This window comes from Pseudorca crassidens, chromosome 3 (genome assembly GCF_039906515.1).
Source record: "Pseudorca crassidens isolate mPseCra1 chromosome 3, mPseCra1.hap1, whole genome shotgun sequence".
NCBI classification, from domain to species: Eukaryota; Metazoa; Chordata; class Mammalia; order Artiodactyla; family Delphinidae; genus Pseudorca; species Pseudorca crassidens.
Window position 1 is genome coordinate 72,828,284 of NC_090298.1, and position 13,459 is coordinate 72,841,742.

At 37.1% G+C, this 13,459-nt stretch overlaps 1 protein-coding gene across 1 annotated transcript in view; it reads left to right on the forward strand.

The window, feature by feature from the left end:
* The window catches only part of ADGRV1 (adhesion G protein-coupled receptor V1), a 567,434-nt gene that overhangs the window by 244,339 nt on the left and 309,636 nt on the right, over positions 1-13,459 (forward strand). The window contains exon 78 of the mRNA XM_067731218.1: positions 1,004-1,411. Within this exon, the coding sequence (XP_067587319.1) occupies positions 1,004-1,411 (408 nt within the window). The remainder of the gene's footprint in view (positions 1-1,003; positions 1,412-13,459) is intronic.

The following is a 13,459-nucleotide window of genomic DNA, read 5'->3' on the forward strand; positions in this document are numbered from 1 at the left end:
CCTACTCTTAACCTTTTCTCTCTGGCAGCTCCTTCCTGTTGCCTGTGTTGTTTTTCCTGACCAATAAATATTGGGGTCCACCTAGACTTACTCTCTAGGCTAGACCATCCATACCTGTTTTCTTTAAACATCATCTATAAAATGAGAACTCCTGAATTTTTATCACTACCCTCCTCACTGCCCTGGATCCAGACTCATATATCTGATTGCTCTTACCTGACATCTTCATTTGAATTGTCTAAAAGGCATCTCAGGCTTAGTACATATAATACATAACTCTTGATTTCTCCCTTAGCACTATTTTCCCCCAGTTTACTGCCTTTCATTCAGGCACACAGCCAGGAGTTCTCCTTGCCTCTCCATCCAGCACTGAATTAATCAGAAAGTCCTGCTGACTCTACATTCAAAATATATTCCCAGTCTGAGTACTTCTTACTCTTTCTACTTATACAACCTAAACTACCGTTTGTTTCGTTTTTTTTTTTTTTTTTTTTTTTTTGCAGGAACTAATGTAAAAACGTTCTACCTCTTCTTCCTGCTTCCATCCTCATCCCCTTCTACAGCCTAACTATCCACAAGAGCCAGAATACTCATGAAAATATGAAATAAAGTGTGTCTCTCTCCTGCTGGAATCTTCCAGTGTCTTCCTGCCATACTTTGTATGATGGACATACATGATCTGACCCCTGGGCATATATGCCTCTGAATATCTTCAAATTGTTAGTAAGCTCACAATTGGAGAAATTCTGTGAGGCAGTAGTGACATTTCTTTTCTAATTCTCTTTCTTGATCTATTCTAAGGCATCTGTCTTTCCTGATCTCATCACTGTATGATGTGTATTTATCTCTCTAATTTGTTTTAGGAAATTAGAAAAAGTATAAAACCTCCCGTTTTAATAGTAACATTGTTGTGGCCCATCAGATTGTTTAGGAGAAATAAAATTTGTTTAGGACTAGATCAGAGGTTTATAGTTTCACTTAAGTGGTGTTGTTTAATTTCTAGGAGTTAAGGAGTGCTGAGACAACTGGTCGTACTCTCATATCTCCAGCTATTTCTGGGAAAGACTTTGTGAGAACTGAAGGCATGTTGATCTTTGAACCTGGCCAGAGAAACACCATATTGGATGTCATCCTAACACCAGAGACAGGGTCTTTAAATCCATTTCCTAAACGCTTCCAGATTGTGCTTTTTGACCCAAAAGGTGGTGCCAGAATTGATAAAGTGTATGGGACTGCTAACATCACTCTTGTCTCTGACGCGGCTTCTCAGGCCTTTTGGGGGCTTGCGGATCAGCTGCAGCAGCCCCTGGATGATGACATTCTCAACAGGGTGCTCCACAGCATCAGTGTGAAAGTGGCAACGGAGAACACAGATGAACAGCTCAGCGCTGTGATGTATTTAATAGACAAGGTAAGAAGCCCTCGCAAATGTTAGCAGTTGCAACACTGCTTCATACATTTTTTTTCATAGAAATTTACTTTATGTGGGGAAGTTCTTTCTAAACATAAAACAAAACCCCAAAGTCATAAAGGAAATGATTGATAAACTTGACCACATAAAATGTAAACAAAATTTCTCTTTGCATATACCACAAGCAAAATCAAAAGACACCTAATGGTTATATATCAATTATATCTCAATAAAACTGGGGGGGGAGTAAGAAGAAAAGCGCTAATAGGTGTGGGGAATATTTATGCAATTATATATATAATAAGAATGTTTATTTCAGCGTTACTTATAATAACAAAAATTGGGAAAAATAGCTATTAAGAGGGGCCTGGCATATCCATAAAATGTAAAACTTTTTCATGATTTAGACATATAGTAATTAGAATAAGACAATAATGAAACCGGCATTGAAAATGTAGATAATCACATGGTAGGGTTGAAATTTTAACAATAAAATACAAGATGCCCAATTAACTTTCAATTTCAAATAAACAATGAATATATTTTTTATTATAGGTATATCACAAATAAAAATATTTTTATTTACAGGCAGTATTTGGGACATACTTGTATCAAGCAGTTATTGGTTGCTTATCTGAAATTCAAATAGAGTCACTTATACTTTATCTGGCAACCATTCTTATGTCCCATATGTACTTCATATGTGCTCTAAGATATCCTCGAATTCAGGAATACAGAATAGAACTTCCAAGTACTGATACAATGTCATTCTATAAGGTCTTGTATTTTATGTGAAATTGTTTCATATTTGTAAGTTTTATTATCCCTCAGATTCTAACTTCTTTGAAACAGAATCTGCTTTATGCTATATATTTCTTTATAGGAAGAGCTCAACAGATCTTAGTTATTGTTTAGTTAGTAGTAGAAGTGACTACTTATTTATGTTCAGTAGAAACAGCTACTATGCTAAAAAGAGCAACAGCCTTAAATGACTCACTATAAAGATGTTCTGGATAAAACTCAGCTGTGGTTTGGGCAAATTTTTGTCATGACATAATAGTCTATCCCTTGATTTTCCTAGGTATGGTGCAATGAAAATTATTTAAAACACTGTCATTTGCTTTAATAATAGTATTTGTCTTTTAAGACTGCTGGATTTGATATGCAAATTTTTAATTTCATTGGGTTTTGGTTTCCAGGTCATTGAAGGTTGGTAAAACACAAGTCAGGAGGCATTGCCTCTAATTTTGTGTTGAAAAACCACAGGAATAATTTCTTCTGTGAGACTTTGATAGACCCTCCTTTTCCATAAACGTCCCCCACTTTTTTGTTTCTCTCCTGACAGTTTTTAAAGTTTTCCCCATGGTTGATTCAGGTTTTCCACTTTTTCGAAAGACAGTTTTGATAATTTGGGGAGTTCTTTTCATTGCTGTTTATGTAAAATGGCTACTTAGATCCAGCATATTTCTTTTTATCATATACTTTTTAATATTATATATCTTATATTTCAATAATTACTTTTTACATTTGATTTATTTTATAATCATACGAATGATGATATAGACTTGGCTCTGTATTTTCCTACCTCGTTTTGTGTTTCATGCTTGCAATAATTTTGACTGAACTGTCTGCAGACTGAGTCAGTCTGTGTTGTTATTTTAGGACGAGCAAATGGGGGGATGTTTTGAGTCAGGGAAGGGTGGCTGTCACAGGTGCCTCCTGGGACTGGCTGTTCATCATCTCTGTCTCCCTGGAAAAGCTAGGCATCCTCTTTCTGCCTCAGGTTCCTTATCTGGAAACAAAGCAAAATAACACTAGCATCTTCCTCACCGGAATGTTGTGAGAATTAGAGAAGTTAGTATAATGTGCTGAGAACAGCACCCTTGCAAACCAAGGGTTACATGAATAGCCTTTTTGGTTTTATTTATTTATTTATTATTATTTTTTAAACATCTTTATTCGAGTATAATTGCTTTACAATGGTGTGTTAGTTTCTGCTTTATAACAAAGTGAATCAGCTATACATATACATATATCCCCATATCTCCTCCCTCTTGCGTCTCCCTCCCACCCTCACTATCCCACCCCTCTAGGTGGTCACAAAGCAGTGAGCCGATCTCCCTGTGCTATGCAGCTGCTTCCCACTAGCTGTTGGTTTTACATTTGCCACTCTCTCACTTCGTCCCAGCTTACCCTTCACCCTCTCAATGTCCTCAAGTCCATTCTCTACATCCACATCTTTATTCCTGTCCTGCCCCTAGGTTCTTCAGAACCATTATTCTTTTTTAGATTCCATATATGTGTGTAAGCATACGATATTTATTTTTCTCTTTCTGACTTACTTCACTCTGTATGAGAGTCTCTAGGTCCATCCACCTTACTACAAATAACTCAATTCTGTTTCTTTTTATGGCTGAGTAACATTCCATTGTATATATGTGCCACATCTTCTTTATCCATTCAACTGTTGATGGACACTTAGGTTGCTTCCATGTCCTGGCTATTGTAAATAGAGCTGCAATGAACATGGTGGTACATGACTCTTTTTGAATTATGGTTTTCTCAGGGTATATGCCCAGTATTGGGATTGCTGGGTCATATGGTAATTCTATTTTTAGTTTTTTAAGGAACCTTCATACTGTTCTCCATAGTGGCTGTATGAATTTACATTCCCGCTAACAGTGCAGAAGGGTTCCCTTTTCTCCACACCCTCTCCAGTATTAATTGTTTGTAGATTTTTTGATGATGACCATTCTCACTGGTGTGAGGAGATACCTCACTGTAGTTTTGATTTGCATTTCTCTAATGATTAGTGATGTTGAGCATCCTTTCATATGTTTGTTGGCAATCTGTATATCTGCTTTGGAGAAATGTCTATTTAGGTCTTCTGCCCATTTTTAGATTTGGTTGTTTGTTTTTTTTCATATTGAGCTGCATGAGATGCTTGTAAATTTTGGAGATTATTCCTTTGTCAGTTGCTTAATTTGCAAATATTTTCTGCCATTCTGAGGGTTGTGTTTTCATCTTGTTTATGGTTTCCTTTGCTGTGCAAAAGCTTTTAAGTTTTATTGGGTCCCATTTGTTTATTTTTGTTTTTATTTCCATTTCTCTAGGAGGTGGGTCAAAAAGGATCTTGCTGTGATTTATGTCATAGAGTGGTCTGCCTATGTTTTCCTCTAAGACTTTGATAGTGTCTGACCTTACATTTAGGTCTTTAATCCATTTTTATTTTATTTTTGTGTATGGTGCTAGGGAGTGTTCTAATTTCATTCTTTTACATGTAGCTGTCCAGTTTTCCCAGCACCACTTTTTGAAGAGGCTGTCTTTTCTCCATTTTATATTCTTGCCTCCTTTATCAAAAATAAGGTGACCATATGTGTGTGGGTTAATCTCTGGGCTTTCTATACTGTACCATTGATCTATATTTCGGTTTTTGTGCCAGTACCATACTTTCTTGATTACTGTAGCTTTGTAATATAGTCTGAAGTCCGGTATCCTGATGCTTCCAGCTCTGTTTTTCTTTCTCAAGATTGCTTTGGCTATTCGGGGTCTTTTGTATTTCCATACAAACTGTGAAATTTTTTGTTCTAGTTCTGTGAAAAATGCCATTGGTAGTTTGATAGGGATTACATTGAATCTGTAGATTGCTTTGGTAGTATATTCATTTTCACAATGTTACTTCTTCCAATCCAAGAACATGGTATATCTCTCTATCTATTTGTATCATCTTTAATTTCTTTCATCACTGTCTTATAGTTTTCTGCATACAGGTCTTTGGTCTCCCTTGGTAGGTTTATTCCTAGGTATTTTATTCTTTTTGTTGCAATGGTAAATGGGAGTGTTTCTTTAATTTCACTTTCAGATTTTTCATCTTTAGTGTATAAGAATGCAAGGGATTTCTGTGCATTAACTTTGTATGCTGCAACTTTACCAAATTCATTGATTAGCTGTAGTAGTTTTCTGGTAGCATCTGTAGGATTCTCTATGTATAGTATCATGTCATCTACAAACAGTGACAGTTTTACTTCTTCTTTTCTGATTTAGATTCCTTTTAATTCTTTTTCTTCTCTGACTGCTGTGGCTAAAAATTCCAAAACTGTGTTGAATAATAGTGGTGAGAGTGGACAACTGTGTCTTGTTTCTGATCTAGAGGACATGGTTTCATTTTTTCACCATTGAGACCAATGTTGGCTGTGGGTTTGTCATTTATGGCCTTAAATTTTGTTGAGGAAAGTTCCCTCTATGCCTACTTTCTGGAGAGTTTTTATCATAAATGGGTGTTGAATTTTGTCGAAAGCTTTTCCTCCATCTATTGAGATGATCATATGGTTTTTCTCCTTCATTTGGTGAATATGGTTTACTACATTGATTGATTTGTGTATATTGAAGAATCCTTGCATTCCTGGGATAAACCCCACTTGATCATGGTGTATGATCCTTTTAATGTGCTGTTGGATTCTGTTTGCTGGTGTTTTGTTGAGGATTTTTGCATCTGTGTTCAGCAGTGACATTGGCCTGTTGTTTTCTTTCTTTGTGACATCTTTGGTTTTGGCATCAGGGTGATGGTGGGGCCTTGTAGAATGAGTTTGGAAATTTTCCTCCCTCTGCTATATTTTGGAAGAGTTTGAGAAGGATAGGTATTAGCTCTTCTCTAAATGTTTGATAGAATTTGCCTGTGAAGCCATCTGGTCCTGGGCTTTTGTTTGTTGGAAGATTTTTAATCACAGTATCAATTTCAGTGCTTGTGATTGGTCTGTTTATATTTTCTATTTTTTCCTGGTTCAGTCTCTGAGGGTTGTGCTTTTCTAAAAATTTGTCCGTTTCTTCCAGGTCGTCCATTTTATTGGCATATATTTGCTTATAGTATCTCTCATGATCCTTTGAATTTCTGCAGTGTCAGTTGTTACTTCTTTTTCACTTCTAATTCTATTGATTTAAATCTTCTCCCTTTTTTTCTTCATGAGTCTGGTAATGGTTTATCAATTTTGTTTATCTTCTCAGAGAACCAGCTTTTAGTTTTATTGCTCTTTGCTATCGTTTCCTTCATTTCTTTTTTTAAATTTTATTTCTTTTTAAATTTTGTTTCTTCAATTTTTGAATTTTATTTATTTTTGTATACAGCAGGTTCTTATTAGTTATCCATTTTATACATATTAGTATATATATGTCAATCCCAATCTCCTATTTCATCACACCACCACCACCACCCCCTACCGCCACTTTCCCCGCTTGGTGTCCATGCGTTTGTTCCCTACATCTGTGTCTCTATTTCTGCCCTGCAAACTAGTTCATCTGTACCATTTTTCTAGGTTCCACATATATGCATTAATATATCATATTTGTTTTTCTCTTTCTAACTTACTTCACTCTGTATGACAGTCTCTGGATCCATCCATGTCTCTACAAATGACCCAGTTTCGTTCCTTTTTTTGGCTGAGTATTCTTCCATTGTATATATGTACCACATCTTTATCCATTCATCTGTCGATGGGCATTTAGGTTGCTTTCCCTGACCTGGCTATTGTAAATAGTGCTGCAGTGAACATTGGGGGGCATGTTTCTTTTTAAATTACGGTTTTCTCAGGGTATATGCCCAGTAGTGGGATTGCTGGGTAATATGATAACTCTATTTATAGTTTTTTAAGGAACCTCCATACTCTTCCCCATAGTGGCTGTATCAATTTACATTCCCACCAACAATGCAAGAGGGTACCCTTTTCTCTAACACTCTCCAGCATTTGTTGTTTGTAGATTTTCTGATGATGCCCATTCTAACTGGTGTGAGGTGATACCTCATTGTAGTTTTGATTTGCATTTCTCTAATAATTAGTGATGATGAGCAGCTTTTCATGTGCTTCTTGGCAATCTGTATATCTGCTTTGGAGAAATGTCTATTTAGGTCTTCTGCCCATTTCTTGATTGGGTTGTTTGTTATTTTAATATTGAGCTTTATGAGCTGTTTATGTATTTTAGAGATTAATCCTTTGTCTGTTGATTCGTTTGCAGATATTTTCTCCCATTCTGAGCATTGTCTTTTCGTCTTGTTTGTAGTTTCCTTTGCTTTGCAAATAGTTTTAAATTTCATTAGGTTCCATTTGTTTATTTTTATTTCCATTACTCCAGGAGGAGGGTCGAAAAATATCTTGCTGTGATTTATGTCAGTGTTCTTCCTATGTTATCCTCTAAGAGTTTTATAGTGTCCAGCCTTACATTTAGGTCTCTAATCCATTTTGAGTTTATTTTTGTTTATGGTGTTAGGGAGTATTCTAATTTCATTCTTTTACATGTAGCTGTCCAGTTTTCCCAGCACCACTTTTTGAAGAGACTGTCTTTTCTCCATTGTATATATCCTTGCCTCGTTTGTCATAGATTAGTTGACCATAGGTGTGTGGGTTTATCTCTGGGCTTTCTATCCTGTTCCGTGATCTGTATTTCTGTTTTTGTGCCAGTACCATATTGTCTTAATTACTGTAGCTTTGTAGTATACTCTGAAGTCAGGGAGTCTGAATCCTCCAGCTCCGGTTTTTTCCCTCAAGACTGCTTTGGCTATTCAGGGTCTCTTGTGTCTCCATACAAATTTTAAGATTTTTTGATCTCGTTCTGTAAAAAATGCCATTGGTAATTTGATAGAGATTGCATTGAATCTGTAGATTGCTTTTGGCAGTATAGTAATTTTCACAATGTTGCTTCTTCCAATCCAAGAACATGGTATATCTCTCTATCTGTTTGTATCATCTTTAATTTCTTTCATCAGTGTCTTATAGTTTTCTGCATACAGGTCTTTTGACTCCCTTAGTAGGTTTATTCCTAGGTTTTTTATTCTTTTTGATGCAATGGCAAATGGGTGTGTTTCCTTAATTTCTCTTTCAGATTTTTCATTATTAGTGTATAGGAATGCAAGAGATTTCTCTGCATTAATTTTGTATCCTGCAACTTTACCAAATTCATTGATTAGCTCTAGTAGTTTTCTTTTTTTTTCTTTTTTTTTTTTTGTGGTACACAGGCCTCTCACTGTTGTGGCCTCTCCTGTTGCAGAGCACAGGCTCTGGACGCACAGGCTCAGTGGCCATGGCTCACTGGCCCAGCCGCTCCGCGGCATGTGGGATCTTCCCAGACTGGGGCACGAACCCGTGTTCCCTGCATTGGCAGGCAGACTCTCAAGCACTGCACCACCAGGGAAGCCCTCTAGTAGTTTTCTGATGGCATCTTTAAGATTCTCTATGTATACGATCATGTCATCTGCAAACAGTGACAGTTTTACTTCTTTTGCAATTTGTATTCCTTTTATTTCTTTTTCTTCTGTGAATGCCGTGGCCAGGACTTCCAAAACTATGTTGAATAAAAGTGGCGAGAGTGGACGTCCTTGTGTTGTTCCTGATCTTAGAGGAAATGCTTTCAGTTTTTCACCATTGAGAATAATGTTTGCTGTGGGTTTGTTGTATGTGGCCTTTATTTTGTTGTTGGTAAGTTACCACTATGCCCACTTTCTTGAGACACTTTATCATAACTGGGTGTTGAATATTGTCAAAAGCTTTTTCTGCATCTATTGTGATAGTCATATGGTTTTTATTCTTCAGTTTGTTAACATGGTGTTTCACATTGATTGATTTGCGTCTATTGAAGAATCCTTGCATCCCTGGGATAAATCCCACTTGATCATGGTGTATGATCCTTTTAATGTGTTGTTGGATTCTGTTCGCTAGTATTTCTTTTTTTTTTTTTTTTGCGGTACGCAGGCCTCTCACTGTTGTGGCCTCTCCTGTTGTGGAGCACAGGCTCCGGACGTGCAGGCTCAGCAGCCATGGCTCACGGGCCCAGCCACTCCGCAGCATGTGGGATCTTCCCGGACCAGGGCATGAACCCGTGTCCCCTGCATTGGCAGGCGGACTCTCAACCACTGCACCACCAGGGAAGCTCTTTTTGCTAGTATTTCATTGAGGATTTTTGCCTCTATATTCATCAGTGATATTGGTCTGTAATTTTCTTTTTTTGTAGTATCTTTGTCTGGTTTTGGTAACAGGGTGATGGTGGCCTGGTAGAATGAGTTTGGGAGTGTTCCTTCCTCTGCAATTTTTGGAAGTGTTTGAGAAGGATGGGTGTTACCTCTTCTCTAAACATTTGATAGAATTCATCTGTGAAACCATCTGGTCCTGGACTTTTGTTTGTTGGAAGATTTTTAATTACAGTTTCAATTTCATTACTTGTGATTGGTCTTTTCACATTTTCTGTTTCTTCCTGGTTCAGTCTTGGAAGGTTACACCTTTCTAAGAATTTGTCCATTTCTTCCAGGTTGTCCATTTTATTGACGTAGAGTTGCTTGTAGTAGTCTCTTAGGATGCTTTGTATTTCTGCGGTGTCTGTTGTAACTTCTCCTTTTTCATTTCTAATTTTACTGATTTGAGTCCTCTCCCTCGTTTTCTTGATGAGTCTGGCTAATGGTTTATCAATTTTGTTTATCTTCTCAAAGAACCAGCTTTTAGTTTTATTGATCTTTGCTATTGTTTTCTGTTTCTATTTCATTTATTTCTTCTCTGATCTTACGATTTTTTTTCCTTCTACTAATCTTTGGGTTTTGTTTGTTCTGCTTTCTCTAATTCCTTTAGGTGTAAGGTTGGATTGTTTAGTTGAAATTTTCTTGTTTCTTGAGGTAGGCTTGTATTGCTATAAACTTCCCTCTTAGAACTGCTTTTGCTGCATCCCACAGGTTTTGGATCATTGTGTTTTCATTGTCATTTGTTTCTAGGGATTTTTTGATTTCCTCTTTGATTTCTTCAGTGATCTCTTGGCTGTTTAGTAATGTATTGTTTAGCCTCCATGTGTTTGTGTTTCTCATGTGTTTTTCCTTGTAATTGATTTCTAATCTCATAGCGTTGTGGTCAAAAAAGATGCTAGATATGCTTTCAATTTTCTTAAATTTACTGAGGCTTGATTTGTGACCCAAGATGTGATCTGTCCTGGAGAATGTTCCATGTGCACTTGAGAAGAAAGTGTAATCTGCTATTTTTGGATGGAATGTCCTATAAATATCAATTAAATCTATGTGGTCTATTGTGTCATTTAAAGCATTTGTTTCTTTATTAATTTTCTGTTTGGATGATCTGTCCATTGGTGTAAGTGAGGTGTTAAAGTTCCCCACTATTATTGTGTTACTGTCGATTTCCTCTCTTAGAGCTGTTAGCAGTTGCCTTATGTATTGACGTGCTCCTATGTTGGGTGCATATACATTTATAATTGTTATATCTTCTTATTGGATTGATCCCTTGATCATTATATAGTGTCCTTCCTTGTCTCTTGTAACACTCTTTATTTTAAAGTCTATTTTATCTGATATGAGTATTGTTACTCCAGCTTTCTTTTGATTCCATTTGCATGGTATATCTTTTTCCATCCCCTCACTTTCAGTCTATATGTGTCCCTAGGTCTGAAGTGGGTTTCCAGTCACAGGAGAGGGGAATGACATTTTGATCAGTGATAACTAGACTAATTAGGTTCTATCTTCCTGGACTCAGAATTTGGCACGTTATTACCTGAAAGAAAGGTGGATGGATAACCCAACACATTGCGGTTCTTGGAATGACTCTTTACACCAGCCAGTAAGAATCTGTTTATATGAAGATCTCTTTCCTGCTAGTGTTGGAGGGTTCCTGCGGAGGTTGGGGGTGGCTATGGCTCACCGTGAGGACCTCCTTCATTTGTTTTTCATTTATTTCTGATCTGATCTTTATGATTTCTTTCCTTCTGCTAACTTAGGGTTTTTTTGTTCTTCTTTCTCTAATTGCTTTAGGTGTAAGGTTAGGTTGCTTATTTGAGATGTTTCTTGTTTCTTGTGGTAGCATTGTATTGCTATAAACTTCCCTCTTAGATCTGCTTTTGCTGCATCCCATAGGTTTTGGGTCATCGTATTTTCATTGTCATTTGTTTCTAGGTACTTTTTTATTCTTTCAGTGATCTCTTGGTTATTAAGTAGTGTATTTTTTAGCCTCCATGTGTTTGTATTTTTCTTTTTTTCTTTTTTTTTTTTTTTTTTGCGGTACGTGGGCCTCTCACTGTTGTGGCCTCTCCCATTGCGGAGCACAGCTCCAGACATGCAGGTTCAGCAGCCATGGCTCACGGGCCATTCCGCTCCACGGTATGTGGGATCGTCCCAGACCGGGGCACGAACTCTTATCCCCTGCATCAGCAGGCGGACTCTCAACCACTGCGCCACCAGGGAAGCCCGTGTTTGTATTTTTTACAGATTTTTTCCTATAATTGATATCTAGTCTCATAGCATTGTGGTCAGAAAAGATATTTGATATGATTTCTATTTTCTCTGATTTACCAAGGCTTGATTTGTGACCCACGATATGATCTATCCTGCAGAAAGTTCCATGAGCACTTGAGAAGAAAGTGTATTCTGTTGGTTTTGCATGGAATGTCCTATTAATATCAATTAATTCTATCTTGTTTAATGTGTCATTTAAAGCTTGTGTTTCCTTATTTATTTTCATTTTGGATGATCTGTTCATTGGTGAAAGTGGGGTGTTAAAGTCCCCTACTATGATTGTGTTATTGTCGATTTCCTCTTTTACGGCTGTTAGCATTTGCCTAATGTATTTAGGTTCTCCTATGTTGGGTTCATAAACATTTACAATTGTTTTATCTTCTTCTTTGATTGACCCCCGATCATTATGTAATTTCCTTCTTTGTCTCTTGTAATAGTCTCTATTTTAAAGTCTATTTTTTCTGATATGAAAATTGCTACTCCAGCTTTCTTTTCATTTTCATTTGAATGGAATATGTTTTTCCATCCCCTCACTTTCAGTCTGTATGTGTCTAGTTCTGAAGTGGGTCTCTTGTAGACAACATATATACAGGTCTTGTTTTTGTACCCATTCAGCCAGTCTGTGTCTTGGTGGGAGCATTTAATCCATTTACATTTCAGGTAATTATCAATATGTATGTTCCTATTACCATTTTCTTAATTGTTTTGGGTTTGTTATTGTAGGTCTTTTCCTTCTCTTGTGTTTCCTGCCTAGAGAAGTTCCTTTAGCATTTGTTGTAATGATGGTTTGGTGGTGCTGAATTCTCTTAGGTTTTGCTTGTCTGTAAAGGTTTTAATTTCTCCTTTGAATCTGAATGAGATCCTTGCTGGGTAGACTAGTCTTGCTTATAGGTTTTTCCCTTTTATCACTTTAAATATGTCTTGCCACTCCCTTCTGGCTTGCAGAGTGTCTGCTGAAAGATCAGCTGTTAACCTTATGGGGATTCCCTTGTATGTTATTTGTTGTTTTTCCCTTTTTGCTTTTAATATTTTTTCTTTGTATGTAATTTTTGATGGTTTGATTAACATATGTCTTGGGGCTTCCCTGGTGGCGCAGTGGTTGAGAATCCACCTGCCAACGCAGGGGACACGGGTTCGTGCCCTGGTCCAGGAAGATCCCATATGCCATGGAGTGGCTAGGCCCGTGAGCCATGGCTGCTGAGCCTGCGCTCCACAACAGGAGAGGCCACAACAGTGAGAGGCCCACGTACCGCAAAAAAAAAATATATATATATATGTCTGGCGTGTTTCTCCTTGGATTTATCCTGTATGGGACTCTCTGCACTTCCTGGAGTTGATTATTTCCTTTCCCATATTAGGGAAGTTTTCAACTATAATCTCTTCAAATATTTTCTCAGTCCCTTTCTTTTTCTCTTCTTCTTCTGGTACCCCTGTAATTCTAATGTTGGTGCGTTTAATGTTTTCCCAGAGGTCTCTAAGACTGTCCTCAGTTCTTTTCATTCTTTTTTCTTTTTTATGCTCTCCGTAGTTATTTCTACTATTTTATCTTCCAGGTCAGTTATCCATTCTTCTGCCTCAGTTATTTTGCTATTGACTCCTTGTAGAGAATTTTAAATTTCATTTATTGTGGTGTTCATCTCTGTTTGTTTGCTCTTTCGTTCTTCTAGGTCCTTGTTAAACGTTTCTTGTATTTTCTCCATTCTATTTCCAAGATTTTGGATCATCTTTACTATCATTACTCTGAATTCTTTTTCAGGTAGCCTGCCTATTTCCTCTTCATTTGT